Source organism: Bos taurus, chromosome 6, assembly GCF_002263795.3.
Source record: "Bos taurus isolate L1 Dominette 01449 registration number 42190680 breed Hereford chromosome 6, ARS-UCD2.0, whole genome shotgun sequence".
NCBI lineage: Eukaryota > Metazoa > Chordata > Mammalia > Artiodactyla > Bovidae > Bos > Bos taurus.
In genome coordinates this window covers 29,409,847-29,430,023 of record NC_037333.1, presented here as the reverse complement: position 1 = coordinate 29,430,023, position 20,177 = coordinate 29,409,847, and the positions used below count along the sequence as shown (strand labels likewise).

The 20,177-nt window shown below is 38.9% G+C and overlaps 1 protein-coding gene across 31 annotated transcripts in view; it reads left to right on the top strand.

The window, feature by feature from the left end:
- The window catches only part of BMPR1B (bone morphogenetic protein receptor type 1B), a 449,057-nt gene that overhangs the window by 390,398 nt on the left and 38,482 nt on the right, over positions 1-20,177 (top strand). For 17 of the 31 annotated variants that reach the window (XM_059887375.1, XM_059887365.1, XM_010805980.4 and 14 more), the window contains 3 exons: positions 5,250-5,409; positions 18,373-18,475; positions 18,986-19,088. In XM_059887375.1, the coding sequence (XP_059743358.1) occupies positions 5,267-5,409; positions 18,373-18,475; positions 18,986-19,088 (349 nt within the window). In that variant the 5' untranslated portion in view covers positions 5,250-5,266. Of the gene's footprint in view, positions 1-3,017; positions 3,120-4,099; positions 4,329-5,249; positions 5,410-18,372; positions 18,476-18,985; positions 19,089-20,177 lie in introns of those variants that run through there. The other 14 variants (XM_059887383.1, XM_059887382.1, XM_059887380.1 and 11 more) reach the window with 6 other exon arrangements.

Genomic DNA, 20,177 nt, shown 5'->3' with positions numbered 1-20,177 from the left:
GTTGGGAGGTTTAAATTCTTGATTCAGTTTCCAGATCTTTCTGCTGCTGCTAAGTTACTTCAGTCGTGTCCGACTCTGTGCGACCCCATAAATTGCAGCCCACCAGGCTCCCCCCATCCCTGGGATTCTCCAGGCAAGAACACTGGAGTGGGTTGCCATTTCCTTCTCCAATGCATGAAAGTGAAAAGTCAAAGCAAAGTTGCTCAGTCGTGTCCGACTCTTAGCGACCTCATGGACTGCAGCTCACCAGGCTCCTCCGTCCATGGGATTTTCCAGGCAAGAGTACTGGAGTGGGGTGCCATTGCCATATCTTTCTAATAGCTACATAATCTTTTGTGTACTGTACACAAAAAATTAACTCAAAATGTATTAAAGATACGAATGTAAGACCTGAAACCATGTAACTCCTCCAAGGAGACATAGATGATAGGCTCCTTAACTTAGGTCTTGATGATTTTTTTGGATTTGACACCAAAAAAGACAAGGAAAAATAAATGAGAGGGACTGCATCCAAAAAAAAAAAAAAAAAAAGGCTCTGTACTGCAAAGGGAAACCATCAACAAATGAGAAGGGAACCTACTGAATAAAAGAAAATATTTATTAGATGTATATCTGATACGGAGTTGATGATCCAAAATATATAAAGAGCTAATACAGCTCTTCCCTGGTGGCTCAGCAGTAAAAATCTGCCTGATAATCCAGGAGACATGGGAGATGTAAGTTTGATCCCTGCGTCTGGAAGATCCACTGGAGAAGAAAATAGCAACCCATTCCAGTATCCCCTAGACGGAGGAGCCTGGTGGGCTACAGTCAATAGGGTCACAAAAGAGTCAGAAACGACTTAGCGACTGAACAACAACATGCAACTCGTTAGCCAGAAAATGAATAAAAAACCAAAGTCCTATTTTCAAAAATGAGCAGATGATCTGAATAGTCATTTTTCCAAAGAAAGACATATAGATGACCAACAGGTACATGAAAAAAACATTTAACACCATTAATCAATAGGGAAATAGGTATCAAAACCTCAATTCGATATCACTTCACACCTGATAGAATGGGTATTCTCAAAAAGACAAAAGATAAATCCTGGTGAGGAAGTAGAGAAGAGAAAACCCCTGTGCATTGTAAATTGGTGCAGCCACTGTGGAAAACAGTATGCACATCCCTCAAAAAACTGAAAGACAGAACTACCATGAAATCAAATAATTCTACTTCTGGGTGTTTATCCAAGGAAACAGAAACTAACTTGAAAAAAAGAATATCCACCTCTGTGTTTACTGCAGCATTATTTACAATGACCAAGATACAGAACAACCGAAGTGCCCAGCACAGGATGGATAAAGGAGGTGTGGTACGTTGTTGTACACCTGACACTAGTATTGTATGGCAGTTGTACCACACTTTAGATTTTATAATCTTTTTTAACTCTATTCTTAAGCTTTTAATATGAGTCTAATCAAATGTATTTATTCTCCTGCTGCTGCTTCTCTTACCCCATTCTCTATTTAATAGTCTCCAAATTATCAGTCAATGACTTTAATTTTATCTTGTGTTTGGAAATATTGTGAATTGTTTGATAACAATTTTCATTTCATAAGAAATTAAGACATCTATACGAGTAACTGACTCCTAAGTAGTAATTATACAATTTACATAGATTACTCCTTTGATTATTTTAGCAAAAGCAAATAGAAAGAACTCTTTGCCTGTCTCAGATTTGCATTTAATTTTTTGCTATTGATAAGTCACTTCAGTCGTGTCCGACTCTGTGTGACCCCATAGACGGCAGCCCACCAGGCTACCCCATCCCTGGGATTCTCCACGCAAGAACACTGGAGTGGGTTGCCATTTCCTTCTCCAATGCGTGAAAGTGAAGTCGCTCAGTCGTGTCCGACTCTTAGCGACCCCATGGACTTCGGCCCATCAGGCTCCTCCATCCATGGGATTTTCCAGGCAAGAGTACTAGAGTGGGGTGCCATCGCCTTCTCCGTGCATTTAATTATCCATTTATTTAATGCTTCTTAAAAGCAATCATTTATCATCTCACTGCTTTTAGTCATTTGGGTCACATTATATGAAGGCAGCCTTTATATGTTCTTTCAGTGTTGTCTGTTAACTCAGTTTGCAGAGATGAAATCTTTAATATGAGCTAACTGTACTTTTTGTTCTTGTGAATGTGGTTTTGTTAAGATAGCATGTATTTTGACTACATGTTAAAGTGTTAAGCATTTTAGAAAGATTATGCAGCAATATTTTATCTTTGCAATCTGTATAGAAAGGATGATTCTTAAACCTTCTGGTTAGCATGTTTTCCTTTCTAGTGTCTCCTCAAGATTCCTTTTCTATTACTAGCTATTTGTTTTAACCCTTTTTGTCCTTGTAGTGGAATTTTGTAATTAAAATGTTCTGTAAACTATCCCTTTGTACAAAAATTATATTTTAACAGTCTTTCTTGTCAGTAAATATACTTCTACGTCAACATTTCAATAACTACATAGGAATCTCTTTTTAAAAATCTGATTATACCCTTGGTAGCTCAGCTGGTAAAGAATCTGCCTGCAATGCAGGAGACCCTGGTTCAATTCCTGGGTTGGGGAGATTCCCTGGAGAAGGGATAGGCTACCCACTTCAATATTCTTGGGCTTTTCTGGTGACTCAGCTGGTAAAGAATCTGCCCACAATGCGGGAGACCTGGGTTCGATCTCTGGGTTGGGAAGATCCCCTGGAGAAGGCAATAGCTACCCTCTCCAGTATCCTGGCCTGAAGAATTCCATGGACTGTATAGTCCATGAGGGTCACAAAGAGTCAGACACAACTGACTGGCTTTAATTTTTTTTTTTTTTTTTACAGATTGTTAATAAGCAATATTGTGAAAAGACTCTTTCTAGCTCCATTTTATATCATTATTTTATTTAAGTTAAAGTGAGAGAATATCATAAATCCTTTCTTAAAATACTTCTTACAAATGTCATCTTATTTTCAGTAGTTTGAAGATGTTTCCTTTTCTACCATAGACCATTCTATGTGAATATTCCATTTAACAACTTTTCCCATCAGACGGTAAATTCTGTGTATGTTCAGTTCATCCTACATACCTGGGCTATGTCTGAAACAAGGTAGGCACCCAGTATATATTTAAGAAGTAGACATATGTGTAATATTAATAAATGAATTTTTATTATTTTGTTTTAAAAACTTCAAAGAGCAGGGGCCTGGTATGGAGGGAAGCAGGATGTAATAAGTTTTAAATATCTTACTTTCATCACTGTGAGTTACTTTGAGGTTCCTCAGGTCATAAAGTTAGTAAGACTGAGAACCACATTTATAAAGAAGGAAGTCTGTGGTAGGGAGATATATAGACATACCGACACCCACTGCACCTGGATATCAAGCAATGCTAGGGCGTTTATGCAGGTTTTAAATACAGCATGCGAATGTGAACTGTGTTTACTTCACTTTCTTTTGGAGTTTTAACTTATGGATGAGCACCATATTTTATAGAAATAATAAACACCTATCGGGATTAAATATTTTTAATCTAGTCCTAGTTTTCTCAAAGTGGAGTTGCACGTCATCTGTCTCAAAATCACATGGGGTCTCGTTGAGTATGCCTTCTCTTGGCTTACCTGAGACCTGTAGAATCAGAATCACTATGATGGCCCAGGATTCTGAATAGAACAGACTCTTAATACAGTACAGTTTGTATATCTTCTACAGACTAAAATTCAAGGAACTGTTCAAGAAATTTAGGTGCACATCTTACATAAATTTCAAAAATCTAATGAAATATTAGAATTAATGATTGGGGAAATTCTAATAAATTGATCTAACAGATTGTTGTTTTCCTTTTCAATTATTACTCTAAGAATTCAACTAATTGTTATAGCACTGAGAAAGTCAGAAAACAACGTCACAGATCTTTTTTTAAACTCCTCATTCTCTGATCTAATAATGGTTGGAGGCACTGATTTGTAGTTTAAAAAATAGCAAAAGCATACTGTACACATCTATTGTGTATACTGTACTTCAAGAATTTCAATTTTTTAACCCAATGCCTTTCAGATAATATTTTTGTTGAAATTTTATTTAACTATAGGCAAACTGGATGTGCTGTGAGATTTTAAATCATTTCTCAGGGTGACGATTTCTACAGTGACATAGCATGTCTGAGAACTTTTACCACTATGCCTGAAACTTAATAGGTGTCAACCCACGCTTCCTCGAGCATCATTATATTCCAAAGGTGGTGGTAAAGAAGAAAATATGAAAACAGTCTCAGGGATATGTCACCCTATGTTGTGAAACATTGTCTTGCTACTTAGAAGGTAAAAAATTAGATTTTTCCAATAATGTTACCTAATATTTATCAAGTAATAGCACATAACATACACACCCTAAACTCTTGACATGAACATGACATAGGTGTTTATAATTATCTTCATTTTAATGATAAGAAAAAAGCACAATGAGATTATTTGTAAAGTTATTCAGGGTCAACTAGCTGATAAACAGTGAAGTGTATTTTTGAACCCAGAAAAATATGTCTGTAGACATTATGTCTACCATCGTTTCTTCCACTTAAACTGAAGATGTACAATCACTGCTAATAGGTAGTCCCTTTTGCTTGTAAATACTGATGAGGGAGATTTATTTTTTGAAATATATCTTGATAATTATCAATATCAATATAATATTTTTTGAAATATATCTTGATAATTAAGTTTCTATCTTCCTACGAATTTCACAGATTAAATATTTCCTATGATTTCTTTTAAAAATACTTGATATACCTAAAGTAAAAAGACTAGTAGAAGTTTTAGGGCCCAAACAATCTGGATTTAAATCCTGTATTCATGACTTATTAGCTGCGTGCAGATCACTTAAATTTCAAATCTTAATTTTCTCATCTGAAAATGGGAATGATAATATTTACTCACAGGATTACATACAGAGATAATCTATATAATAGTGTGTCATTGAACTGCTTGCACTCAGTCAAATACAACTATTATAGCTTAATGTAGAAACTACTACTCTGAAAGGTTTATGAGAACTTCTAGTGAGACCTATCTATATTGTAGAGAAAGTATAGTTTTTCATATCAGAACATCAGAATGTGTTCTCTGTTTATATCTTTAAGTGTCATGAATACTTACTATTTTGTTTAACATCATAATTCTTTGGACAGAAGACTGTGGTTGGGCTATCCCAAATATGCTTAAATTCTTACTCTTTCTTCTTTTCAGCAAACTTCCTTGATAACATGCTTTTGCGAAGTTCAGGAAAATTAAGTGTGGGCACCAAGAAAGAGGATGGTGAGAGTACAGCCCCCACCCCTCGTCCAAAGATCTTGCGATGCAAATGCCACCACCATTGTCCAGAAGACTCGGTCAACAATATTTGCAGGTTGGTCATTATCAATTGTTCAACTCCAGTTTTCACAGAAAGGCATCCTTTTTTGACTATAGAATTTTAGGCTGGTGCTCCCAAGAACACATTTTGGGGAGTAGGGCCTACTTCCCTTACCTCTCAGAGCTGTGCCTCTCTTAACTATTGAATCCCATTTTGCCCTGAAATATTGTTCTGAGATCATTCTTCCACCAAATATCACTTGTGCACATCAACAGAGAGTGCAGATCCCAGGGTCCTTGTCAAGGAGCAGAGACTAATTATTTTCTTGCAAAAGACCTCAGCCCCCAAATAAATAACTGCAACAGCAGGAGCTGTCAAATGTGTAGGGGTTTTTGTTTGTTTTAATCATTTATGTTGATGGTGTTAGTATTTTGGAAAGAACAACCTAAGCTGTCGACTTCCCAGGTGGCGCTAGTCGTAAAGAACCCTCCTGCCAATGCAGGAGACGTAAGAGACAGATTTGATCCCTGAGTTGGGAAGATCCCTGGGAGTAGGAAATGGCAACCCACTCCTGTATTCTTGCCTGGAGAATCCCATAGGCTGAGGAGCCTGTGGGGCTGCATTCCATGGGGTCACAAAAAGTTGGGCATGACTGAAGTGACTTAGACTGAGTGACTGTCACTGTCAAGCTGTTAGGAGTATTCATAAACGGATTCTGGGAAACAGTGTAGTAACAGAGCTTATGGGAGTCCCCAGAAGTTAGAAAGACGGTATCAAAGTACTCAAGAATGGGCTCCTTAGCAGGTAATCAAGTTTGTATAAATACTTTCAAATATTTGAAACTAGGCTTTTTGCTTCTTCCTTCCTTACACATCATGGTGCAGCTACATCCATCTTGTTGGTGACTGTCACTGCATTTATTCCCCCTGGTGAGGTCGACAGTAAATACAGAGGCTAGAGTATGCCTAGGGAGAAGTGGGTGAGATAACAAGACACGTGTGGGTCTCAGGAGCTGAAGTGTCAGAGAAGCAGAGTCTCCCTCGAGGAGGGTAATGAACCCAGATAGGGAGCTAGGCTGCTGCTGGGTTGGAACTCTGGGCGGAATGTCTGGACAGCTGTTTAGGACCTCTAGTTCTCCAGGAAGGAGCATGAAGCTGAGCTGAGTGTTTTTTCTTTCATACTGAGAGTTTTCAAAAAAAACTTCTTATGAAGTGGGAACTATCTAATAGAAGCTTACCAGTGTATCCTAAAATATATAGTTCAAGTAATATGAATTGACAGAATGACGCAATGAGGAGATTCGGGTGTGTTAATAAATATATGTCTCATTTAATCAGCACAACAATGCAGTGTGGTAGAGAATGCTCATTTCTTTCCCTTAGACCTAAGGAGTTCAGGGCCCAGAGAAGTCTAGTAACTTGGCCCTTGTATGATAGCACCAGGTTGCAAGTCTTACTCCAAGTCTTAAACCAGGATAAAATGATTCCAAAGCTCAGATAGTATTTCCTAGGAAATGCTTGCAGTAAACAGAAAAAAGTATCAGAAAAATCACACAGAGTTTTCTGAAGAGAAGCAGGAATTAGCATGTTAGGGAGATATTCTACTATTTTGTCTAAGCCTGTAGTGATTGCGAGTGAGTCTGTACATGCCCTTTGAGCCATAGTTGTGGGGATCATATGTTCAGATTTTCCAGAATTATCCAAAATTACCCCGATTTCAAATATTTTGTCCTGTTTTCCTCATAGGCCATTGAAGTGTCCTAAGTTGCTTTGAGAGGAAGTGTTGAGGCACTGTTGACTGCGATGCAAGTGCTCTGTGGTGGGAAGGGGGAGCTCGGCATGTTGGAGGAGATGTGGTGGGTTTGAGCCTGGAGATGGGAGAACTTTGGCCGTGGCCTGAAGGAGCTGTTTAAGCAGGAATAGCAATGGAGATTGATGTGATGTGATTTGCTTTTTTTGAAAAATTATCTCTGCTGCAGAGTACTCAGTGTATTAGAGGGAGACAGAAGTGAATTTGAGAACAACAGCAGCCAGGTGAGAGAAATTGAAAAGTGGATTCAGGAGAGACATAAAGCTAATGTTTATTGAGCTTTTACACTATTAGAATGTTTACTTTCATCTGTCTTTAATCTTCATACCATTCCTGTAAAGAATGTAGCATTATCTGTATTTTCCAGGTGAGAAATCTGAGACTCTGAGAGGTTATAAAATTTTTATTAGGTCATTCATTGTGCATACCCAAATGATTGAAGAAAAAAATTGTGACCCAAGGTACCAAGATTCTAAATTTCTAACTAACAGCTAACCTCTGACACTCAAAGGAGCAGAAATATTCACTCTTGGGTAAAAGGTACATCCATTTTGCTAACAAGATATTGATTCCAGTTGAGTCTCCTGTGAGCTGAGGTCAATCATGTCTGAATCACAAGGCCTTTTTCTGTTTTGTGCTCTAAGACTTAAGAACAGATCCAGGCCTTTCTGCCTCCATCCCTGTAAGCCCTTTAAATCAGATAGTTCTCAGGCTATGATGGTGGTGGTTTAGTCACTAAGTCATGTACAATTCCTTTGCAACCCCATGGGCTGTAACTTGCCAGGTTCCTCTGTCCATGGAATTTCCCAGACAAGAATACTGAAGTAGGTTGCCACTTCCTTCTCTAGGGGATCTTCCCAACCCAGAGACTGAACCCACATCTCCTCCATTGCAGGCAAATTTTTTACTGCTGAGCTACCAGGGAAACCCTTCTCAGGCTCTTCTGTCCATGGGATTTCCCAGGCAAGAATACTGGAGTGGGTTGCCATTTCCTTCTCCAGGGGATTTTCCTGACCCAGGGATCAAACCTGGGTCTCCTGCACTGCAGGCAGAGTCTTTACCACAGAGTCTGAGCCACTAGGGAAGTCCCTTCCCAGGCTGTACCTCTGGTCAAAAATTTTTCCCAATAAGTTGAGCACTGATACTTTCTAAAGTTCAATAAAAATGAATTACTGGAAAAATTAATTAAGAATACTTACAGATTACATTCTTCATTTTTCTATTGTCTGTTAATTAAATTCAAGGGCTTCCCAGATGGTTCGACAGTAAAGAATCCACCTACAATGCAGGAAATGCAGGATACGTAGGTTCGATCCCTGGGTTGGAAGGTCCCCTGGAGAAGGTCATGGCAACCCACTCCAGTATTCTTACTTGGAGAATTCCATGGACAGAGGAGCCTAGTGGGCTACTGTCTATAGAGTTGCAAAGATTAGACACAATTGAACGACTGAGCATGCATGCATTAATTAAATTCAACAGAGCTGGAGTTACTGCGATACAAATTTCAATTTCTATATTAATGTACTCACAGACCAGTAATAAGTAGTTTTTGAGGGAGCACACTTTGAGTAATACTGCACTGAATCTTGCCCTTCTAGGCAAAACAGTTTTAAAGATAAGTCCTTGCTTATGGCTTGGATGAAGGCTGGTACCAGGCAGATTGTAGCCACGCTGGATAGCCTAGGTAGAGTGCATGCTCATTACCACTCCCACATTCCTGTAGAGAATAACCCAGAAAGTAGCCCAAATCAAAAGTGCATCACACTTTTTCAGAGATTCTGAAATCCCCTGAAGATCCAGGGAATCTTCTGACCCAGGGATCGAACTCACGTATCCTGCATTGTAGGTGGATTCTTTACTGCCGAGCCATCTGGGAAGCCCTTGATGGGATAATTCAGAGAACATGCACAAAGCATAGAGGGTTTTGTCCTTTGTTTTATTATTGTGTTTTTAACTCTGTATGAGTACTTTTTGGCCTTGATTGCTGATCCGTTCCATTTACATGGCCTAATGGCACATATGTTAGATGCAGTGCATACATATCCTGCTGAATAAAGTAGTAGGATACTTTTTTAATATCCATAATTCAAATTAAAGGATGAAACCGTTGTCTAACCTCCCTCAATAAAATATTGATCATCTAAATTCTTTTCAGTTGTTACTTTGCATTGTTTATCTTTCTTATTCCATTTCTAGATTCTATTCCTAGGACCTCATACTATCACAGTATGCTTCAAAAACTACACAGTCTCCTTAATTAACTCTTTGTGTATGACTTCCACCATGTCAATCTTCTATTTTGTTTTCCTGTCCTAGCAAGCATTATCTCAGTCTTATTTATTTTTTTTCTGTATATAATCTGCTCCCACTTTATGTATTCTTTCTTGTTTTACTTGACATGATCTGTGATAGTCATTTTTGTCCCTTTCTCACCACTTCTCTCAAGTTACTCTACTCTCTCATACAAGTCTATCCAGTTCTTCTTCTTTTTTTTAATTCTTTTTCAAGGTAATTTCAAATATTTCCTTATTTATTTGACCAAAAATACTCCTACCTTGGCAGTTTTCAGGGTTTGTAGGTATTATAAATCATATTGTATGTTTGCATAGATGTGCAAATGATTCCAGGTGCCTAAATGACAAATTAGATGAGTCTCTAGCTGTTTCCTGAAGAGTCAAAGAGGGCAGAAGGGAAAGCTTAGAGGTTTAGTAGGAAGTGAACAGTGTAAGGCTTTTTACAGCTATACATTGAGAACCACTGAAGATTTCTGAGTAAGAAGGAACATGTAAGATCAGGCGATGCTGTCCAGAGCCCTTTTATATAGTTTGTGTTGACTCGGAGCTTCTAAACCTTCTGCCAAATGTGACGGTGTGTGCTTTCAGAGAGATGCTCCTGACCCAGGCCTCAGAGTGCTTGAAGCGAGCACTGTTCTCATCTGTGTGTATATCTTCTGTTCATCCAGTTTATTCCACTGTTGCCCAGACCACCTGAACATTCAGCTTTATGATCTTTTTTTCCCCAGTAGAAGATGTTGAGTTAAAACCATTTCACTTATGAGAATGTTCTTTCTGTGGAACAGATCACTTAGTTGAATGAGGATATAGTTTCAAATTCACTTGTGAAATCTTTTATAAGGAATAACTCTGCTTTCGTGTCTCTCGTTAATCATGAATGATTCTTAAATGGATCCATTTAGTGTTGGACTTAATAGAAAGTGAATAGTGTTGGGCTTGGTACAGTTATACATAGAGAATCATTGAAGATATTTGAGCAGGAAGGAAGATGGAAGATTTTTCACGCAGTACTGTGTGGATTGGGTTAGAGACTAGAAAGAGGAGAGGGGGTGTCCAGCTAGGAGGCTGTCAGAGTAAGGTATGTGAGAGGTCTGCACAGGCCTGCAGGAGTGAGAACATGCAAACGTGTATATAATACAACAATTGAGACAAGTTCAAAACAATCTTGTACCTCCTAGGAAGAAAATGAACAAAACATTAGATCACGTGGCAAGGCTGCCAGAGGAGGATGTATGGTGGTTACACTCTCTTCAAGATAAAGTAAAAAGACCCTTCTCACATTGGAACTTCACCACTAATGTAACTTCAGTAACTTCAGCTTCCCCCAGTGCTGTGACATCTCAGAGGAAAAGCCAGAAAACAGGAGCAGTGACGGTCCTAGCTATCTTACCATCTTTCCCTCCACCACCATGGGAACACCCCCACCTAAGATCATAAGGGGAAACAAACGAAAGAGAAAACAAAAAAACCTCAGGACTCCATGACTCTGGTGATGACCTTTGCTCAGCGTTCTTCTTTGCCTTCCTGCCAGTCAATAGAAAGCACTTAATTAGCTGGTGATTTCTGTCCCTGCTGAAGTGGAATGACTGTCTTTCCTAGGATTGGTGCATAGATGTTGAACTCCTTGAAAACAAAGTTTGCATATTCCTCACCCTTGATTCTCAGCATCTGTCTGAGGCATAGTATGCTTAATGTGTGTGTGTTAGTTGCTCAGTCGTGCCCAACTCTTTGCAACCCCATGGACTGTAGGCCACTGGGCTCCTCTGTCTGTGAAATTCTCCTGGCAAGAATACTGGAGCGGATTGCCATTCCCTTCTCCAGGGGATCTTCCCGAACCAGGGATTGAACCCAGGTCTCCTGAACTACAGACAGATTCTTTACCGTCTAAGCCACCAGGGAAGCCAGTATGCTTAATAGTTTGTAAAAGTAACTGTAGTTAAGCAACTTTCAGCCGTTTTAGTTAACTGACTAAAATCTACATGACTTAAACACAACTTGAAAAGCTGTATCTTTATTTACCTATAACAGAAAACTTTATTTATTCCCTTCATTGTGAAATAGATATTTTAGAAGACAGTGTCCTCAAGGATCTACAATTCACCTAAAACAAGCAGCCTTTCAAGTAGTTTCTGACCAAAACTTAAAAGAATTTTGAAAGAAATTTAAGAATGCTAGTATTTCTTACACCCTGGAAAAAAAGTGGAGTAAATAATTTGATTCAATTTGATCAGGATAAATTGATTGGTGTAGAGAACTTGAATCCTTGTGAGCAGATGCACTTGAGCAAGTTTTCATTTATTTAATCAGTTTTTTTTTTTCTTGCCTGGAGAATCCCAAGGATGGGGGAACCTAGTGGGCTGCCATCTGTGGGGTCACAGAGTTGGACACGACTGAAGTGACTTAGTAGCAGTAGCAATCAGTTTTTCTCAAGGGAAAAATTTTTAACTATTTAATAATTAAGCCAAATTCAGACTTAATTTGAAGAAAGTAGGGAAAACCACTAGACCATTCAGGTATGACCTAAATCAAATCCCTTATAATTATACAGTGGAAGTGAAAAATAGATTTAAGGGCCTAGATCTGATAGACAGAGTGCCTGATGAACTATGTTCGGAGGTTTGTGACACTGAACAGGAGACAGGGATCAAGACCATCCCCGTGGAAAAGAAATGCAAAAAAGCAAAATGGCTGTCTGGGGAGGCCTTACAAATAGCTGTGAAAAGAAGAGAAGTGAAAAGCAAAGGAGAAAAGGACATATATAAGCATATGAATGCAGAGTTCTAAAGAACAGCAAGAAGAGAGAAGAAAGTCTTCCTAGGCGATCATTGCAAAGAAATAGAGGAAAACAACAGAATGGGAAAGACTAGAGATCTCTTCAAGAAAATTAGAGATACTAAGGGAACATTTCATGCAAAGATGGGCTCGATAAAGGACAGAAATGGTATGGAACTAACAGTAGCAGAAGATATTAAGAGGTGGCAAGAATACACGGAAGAACTGTACAAAAAAGAGCTTCACGACCAAGATAATCACGATGGTGTGATCACTGACCTAGAGCCAGACATACTGGAATGTGAAGTCAAGTGGGCCTTAGAAAGCATCACTATGAACAAAGCTAGTGGAGGTGATGGAATTCCAGTTGAGCTATTCCAAATCCTGAAAGATGATGCTGTGAAAGTGCTGCACTCAGTATGCCAGCAAATTTGGAAAACTCAGCAGTGGCCACAGGACTGGAAAAGGTCAGCAGTCCTAAAGAAAGGCAATGCCAAAGAATGCTCAAACTACCACACCATTGCACTCATCTCACACGCTAGTAAAGTATTGCTCAAAATTCTCCAAGCCAGGCTTCAGCAAAACGTGAACTGTGAACTTGCAGATGTTCAAGCTGGTTTTAGAAAAGGCAGAGGAACCAGAGATCAAATTGCCAACATCCGCTGGATCATGGAAAAAGCAAGAGAGTTTCAGAAAAACATCTTTCTGCTTTATTGACTATGCCAAAGCCTTTGACTGTGTGGATCACAATAAACTGTGGAAAATTCTGAAAGAGATGGGAATACCAGACCACCTGACCTGCCTCTTGAGAAATCTGTATGCAGGTCAGGAAGCAACAGTTAGAACTGGACATGAAACAGCAGACTGGTTCCAAATAGGAAAAGGAGTACGTCAAGGCTGTATCTTGTCACCCTGCTTATTTAACTTCTGTGCAGAGTACATCATGAGAAACGCTGGGCTGGAAGAAGCACAAGCTGGAATCAAGATTGCTGGGAGAAATCTCAATAACCTCAGATATGCAGATGACACCACCCTTATGGCAGAAAGTGAAGAGGAACTCAAAAGCCTCTTGATGAAAGTGAAAGAGGAGAGTGAAAAAGTTGGCTTAAAGCTCAACATTCAGAAAACTAAGATCATGGCATCTGGTCCCATCACTTCCTGGCAAATAGATGGGGAAACAGTAGAAACAGTGTCAGACTTTATTTTTCTGGGCTCCAAAATCACTGAAGATGGTGACTGCAGCCATGGAATTAAAAGATGCTTACTCCTTGGAAGGAAAGTTATGACCAACCTAGATAGCATATTCAAAAGCAGAGACATTACTTTGCCAACAAATGTGTGTCTAGTCAAGGTTATGGTTTTTCCAGTGGTCATGTGTGAATGTGAGAGGTGGACTGTGAAGAAAGCTGAGCGCCGAAGAATTGCTTCTTTTGAACTGTGGTGTTGGAGAAGACTCTTGAGAGTCCCTTGGACTGCAAGGAGATCCAACCAGTCCATTCTGAAGGACATCAGTCCTGGGTGTTCTTTGGAAGGAATGATGCTAAAGCTGAAACTCCAGTACTTTGGCCACCTCATGCGAAGAGTTAACTCATTGGAAAAGACTCTGATGCTGGGAGGGATTGGGGGCAGGAGGGGAAGGGGACGCCAGAGGATGAGATGGCTGGATGGCATCACTGACTCGATGGATATGAGTCTGAGTGAACTCCTGGAGTTGGTGATGGACTGGGAGGCCTGGCGTACTGCAATTCATGGGGTTGCAAAGAGTCAGACACAACTGGGCGACATGAACTGAACTGAGTTTCTTGGTGATTTTTAGATTATTTTATTACTGCTTTTAAAATTTCCTATCACCGTGATTGAGCAGATCAGATAAACTCCTTTTTAACTACTACTTTAAAAATTATATTTTATAGTTAAATTAATCTTTATAAGGATCTAAACCAGTAGAAGAAAATTTCTACAATAGTCCCTTCTCAACTGAGGTGGTTATATTTTTGGACAACTTGAGGTTTATAATAAAGAAGCATAAGATCTTAGTGGAAGAATAGAATTAAAGAGACAAAGACTTGCGTAAACCTTATAAACCTTGCCCTCACTCTGCAACGAATGAGTTGGGGTCCAGAAGTGAAAGTGGAAGTGGCTCAGTCATGTTTGACTCTTTGCAACCTCATGGAGGCAGCCCATGGAATTCTCCAGGCCAGAATACTGGAGTAGGTAGCCTTTCCCTTCTCCAGGGGATCTTCTAACCCAGGGGTCGAACACAGATCTCCTGCATTGCAGGCAGATTCTTTACCAGCTGAGCCACCGGGAAAGCCTAGAAATGCTGGAGTGGGTAGCCTATCCCTTCTCTAGCAGATCTTCCCAACCTAAGGATCGAACCCAGGTCTCCCGCATTGCAGGCGGATCCTTTACCAACTGAACTACTGTTTATAAATCCATTTGACCCCAAATGAAAACAGGCAAAATGTCCAGGCTCAGGATGCACAGCCACCTAAGGAGTATCATTTGGTCCCTCCAAGCTTTAAACTAAGTGTATCCCTTTCTTGCTGCTGCTGTTGCTAAGTCTCTTCAGTCGTGTCTGACTCTTCGAGACCCCATGGACTGCAGCCTCCCAGGCTCCTCTGTCCATGGGATTTTCCAGGCAAGAGTACTAGAGTGGGGTGCCATTGCCTTCTCTGATCCCTTTCTTACTTACTAGTAAATGTTCACAGGCACACTGAAAATCTCCCAAGGCAGTTTATCCTCAATGTTCTCTCAAGATGTTCCAGATTTCTTTGCTTTTGAAATACTGGGCATATTCAAGGAGGCATGAACCTGTAGAACTATCCAAGGTTGTAACAGAGGTTTTATTATCTCCTTTGACCTCATATGACATTTACTTTTTCAAATGCTTTGCTTTTTCATGAATTGGCCTTATGTTGAGAGGCATTCAGTACTGATGACTGATAATGTTTATAGGCAACTGTTTTGTCAATTACTTTTGCTGACTTTATAACACAGGGGCAGAATTTTTGAAATGTCACATCAGTTGTCTTTTTTATTGACATTTGGTTGATTTATAGTATTACATTAGTTTTATATATACAGCATAATTATTTAGTATTTTTATAGATTGTACTGCATTTAAAGTTATTATAAAATAATGCCCATATTTTCTCATACTGTACAAATATATCCTTGTAGCTTATTTATTTTATACATGGTAATTCGTACCTCTTAATCCCTGCCTCTATCTTGCCTCTCCTTCCTTTTGAATTGTCTTTTAAAATTCATTATCATTACTGTAATCAAATGATTCATCCTGCATTCATATATGCATCTCACTGCTTTCAATTTTGTATAAAATTATTTCACCTTTTATTTTTCTCATGATTCTTCATCTCTTGTTATCACTTTCAACACTCTAGGGATGACGGGTAGCAATCTATATAAAACATTTGAAACCTGTACTTAAATATGGAAGCAAGCAGCAGAATGTTGAGATAAGCCCATGGTAAAGTCAGATGCCTTTGGTGACATTCAGCAGCCGTCTCTTAGTGGTGGGTGGTTGATCGGCTTTGATTCCAGAGTGCAGTTGTGTTTATATTTGCGCTTGCTCGAGAGTTGAAAGTTCTCAAGTAATTTTTAAGTGTCTGTAATTGCACTACTGGTTTCCAGTCAATGGCCCTTCCTAGCTAGCAATTTCAGTAAGAAGTTTATAAATTATTTTTGTCTTATTGTCAGTAATATGCACTTGAGATGGTTCTCTTGCCCTCTTGCTTATCCTCCAACTAAGTATTTCAGTTTGTATCCGGATTTATAACGTATAGGACACCAACTTCTTTCTCTAGGGCCTCTCTCCCTCTCCACCCCCTTTTTAACATTTATTTTTTTATTGAAATAATGTTGGTTTATAACATTTCATGTTTCCTTGTACATTTTATTTCTACTTCTGTATACACTACAGCATCTCTCCATCAAAAATCTTGTTTCCATCCTCTATTTTAGCTTCCTCCTCTTCATGGATAAGGGAGTGGCCCCTCAGTACATTTTTAAAGCTTGGATTTACTCTTCCTGATGTTTCTTTACATTTAACAGGACATTGTAAAAGTAACATGCCAACAGCTTTACCAGCCTTTTCTTTTTTGATTCTTAGAAGTTGCATCAAATTACATTTCTCTATACCCAGATTTTGATTTAAGGGGACCTCCTGGATAAGGAGAAATTAGTCTTTTTAGATTTAACGTATTGTATCAAACTTTTTTAGTCATGCTATGATTTCCTAATGTCAGAAGCTTAAAATAACTTTATTCTTAATTCCTGAATTTTACTTTTGATGAGAAATGCAAGTTACACACAGAGTGTAAGTATATAGGAAAGGGATAAAAGAAATGTATAGGAAAGGGATAAAAGAAAAATCACATGGTTATTGTTTGCTTATATTGTCTGAGGTGAATTTCTAAGGGATGGTTCTTTCATTTATTGCCTTCATTTTAGGTCTGTGTAGTCACGCCTGTGTTGGACGCTGACCATGGACATACATCTTTCTCTCAGGAAAGAGATGGGGATGTAGTTCAGTAGTTTATTTCTTAGCACAGGCAGTAGTGGTTTATGACTTATTTTGGGAGTCTCTTTGCATTCATCACCCAAACTTGTGAAGTAATGTCTGTTTAAAAATTGTTCTATATATAATAGTCCTTGTTTTTAATTTTTAATCCCTGGAGGGACTTTGGAAAAGCTATGAGAAAGAAGCAAGAAGTCCTTCATGCTACACGATTCTCTATCTGTTTGTTTTGTGACCTTCTACAAGTATGTTAGACTCTCATAACCTTTAGTTACCTATTTGTGAAATAGAAATATTACTTGTCATTATTCATGAGAGGATTAAATGAGATTCTAAGCAAAAGTTCTTTTTAGTGTAGAAAACCAGACAAAAATTAAAAATATTGTTTCTGTGGCTTTCATATCATGGTAAAAGCCCTTCTTTCTGCTTTCCATCCTTACCCTACACTCAAATTAAGACCAGATTTGTTGCCACAAAGCCCAATGTTTTCATATGCCATCCTGAAAGTAGAGGGAGGTACTGCATGGCACAGTCTTAGTCACCTCACTTAGGCTGTGCTGACTCCAATTCCTACTTCTCCGTAGTCTGTAAGCCCCCTGTATGCCTTGGTGCTAAGTCACTTCAGTCATGTCCGACTGTGTGCAACCCCATAGATGGCAGCCCACCAGGCTCCCCCCATCCCTGGGATTCTCCAGGCAAGAACACTGGAGTGGGGTGCCATTTCCTTCTCCAATGCATGAAAGTGAAAAGTCAAAGCAAAGTTGCTCAGTCGTGTCCGACTCTTAGCGACCTCATGGACTGCAGCTCACCAGGCTCCTCCGTCCATGGGATTTTCCAGGCAAGAGTACTGGAGTGGGGTGCCATTGCCTTCTCCCCTGTACGCCTTAGGAAGAGATAAATTCACTTCACTACCTCAGAGCAAGTAGAACCAGAATAAACACTCACCTGCATGGGTTCACCCCAGTTGTGCCTCTCACTAGCTGTATGTCCTTTAAGAAATCACTCAAGATCTCTGAACCTCAGTTTCTTCATATAGAAAGTAAGCATATTATTACCTTCCTCTTGGAGTGGATTTCTGAAGGTGATAGCTATGAAGGGCCAGAAATGCTGTTAATTTATATGTTATATGGAAATGTTGGATCCTTTCTCATGAGTTTCTAGACAGAGGATATATGAGTACATAGTTTATGATAATTAAATCAACTTAAAAGGAAGTTTTGGGATTCTTTAATCAGATAATAACCTGTTATATGATCTTTTACTTTCTTCTTGTTTGTAATGAAATAAATGATTGTTGTTGTTGTTTAGTCGCTCAGTTGTGTCTGACTCTTTTGCAATGCCATGGACTGTAGCCCACCAGGCTCCTCTGTCCATGGGATTTCCCAGGCAAGAATACTGGAGTGGGTTGCCACTGCCTTCTCCAGGGGGTCTTTCTGACTGAAGGATTGGAACCCGAATCTCCTACATTGGCAGGTTAATTCTTTACCACTGATCCACCAGGGAAGCCCCAAACAAGTGGTAAACATCTTCAATTCCTTTTACCCTGGACACACTCGCTCTCTCTCACACACACACTTACTTTGCCTGTTTGATCTTTAGCACAGATGGATATTGTTTCACGATGATAGAAGAAGATGACTCTGGGATGCCCGTGGTCACTTCTGGATGTCTAGGACTAGAAGGCTCAGATTTTCAGTGTCGGGTAAGGAAGATACCTTGCTTCCACTTTGTAACCTTTTATTGGCAAGATTGCAAACAGCTAAGTTTCAAGCAAGATAAAATAGAATTTTTTTTGACTCGCTTGTTTTCAGTAATTTGGACAATAATTAGAAAATTTGCATTGGGTCAGTTCTCCCTTCATTTTGAAATCAAGTAGTCATTTTATTTTTGCTGTTAACTTTTGGCTTAGGGACTCATTAGATCATCTTGCTCAAATTCCGATTTGGTTAATTGCATTAAGCCAAGCCTTCTTCCTGAGTTTATACTATGCATACTGGTTATTGCAAATAGTAATTTTGTGGAAGTGCAAGTTGCAGTAAGAATATACATGATGATTTGAAAGAAATTACCTAATACGGCATTTCAGCATGTCTGAATAAAATTATTAGAATTTTAAGTCAGTTCTGTAAAGAGTGTTAATTTGCTAGTTTTAGGTGATATGGCTTTGAAATTTGGAGTAAACCTATTAATAGCTGTCAGGTTTCAATTTCAGGACACTCCCATTCCTCATCAGAGACGATCCATTGAATGCTGCACAGAACGGAATGAATGTAATAAAGATCTACATCCCACACTTCCTCCGCTGAAAAACAGAGGTAAGGAGAGGAAGGCTCACAGGCTGGATAAGTTTTAGGCATAAAGAAGATAAACACTTGAATTATTCTCTTTTCCAAATGTATCTACCTGAACTGTTTTCTTACTCCTGGCCCAGAGGGCCGAGACAAGATGACAGTGAAACTGACATTCAGAGATGAATACAGGGAGTTATTGGGAAAATAGTCACATTTGACTTCACTCTTAAGATTTACTTCTTTACCCTGTTCTTACTTCCCTCAGAAAACTAGTGACTAGAGCTTGGAGTGGGTTTCAAGAGGATAGAGGAGGGAGAAAGTGTTTTTTGTTTACCCCTAAATGTTATTCAGAAGTTGTGCTTGATTCAAAGACTGCTATTTGGCTACATTTGTTTTAAAAATAAGGACCTTATAAAGCTGCAGTCTCCAGCCTTTTTGACACCAGGAACTGGTTTTTTGGAAGATATTTTTTTTTGCAGACTGCAAGGGGAGGTGGTTTCAGGATAATTCAAGTGCATTACATTTATTGTACACTATATTTGTATTATTATTACATCATATCCACCTTAGATCATCAGACATTAGATCCCAGAGGCTGGGGACCTTTGTATAAAGGGTTAATTCAGATCATTTACTTCATGGCATTTCCTTTTATTTATGCTAGAGTAACTACCTTTTAGTCAATTCATATATATTGATAAAATGGAGAAAATATCTAGAAAGTTTAGTTCTAAGACTTAACACATTTAGTGTTGCTCATTAAAAAAAGACACACACCGCATCCCCAATGACTCTTGGTTAAAAACAGCCCCCATGTTTCCTTTTTTCTTGGTCTCACCACAAAATAAATGATTTGTAATTGTCATAGTCCTAAGTCTTAAAAAAGTAGCTTAAGATGATTTATCATCATTGATTTTTATTTCTTAACAGAATATCTTCCCAACAAAATACAATGACCTTATTGTGTTCTGATGATATTTTATAACATTTGTTCCTATAGCCTAGCTCTGTAAGATTGATTCATAATAGTTCACATCAAAAAGTCACAGGCAGTTTTTCTTTTTTAATTTTGCCTGTCAGCATGCTAGGTGTTAGGGATCAGAAATGGATGAA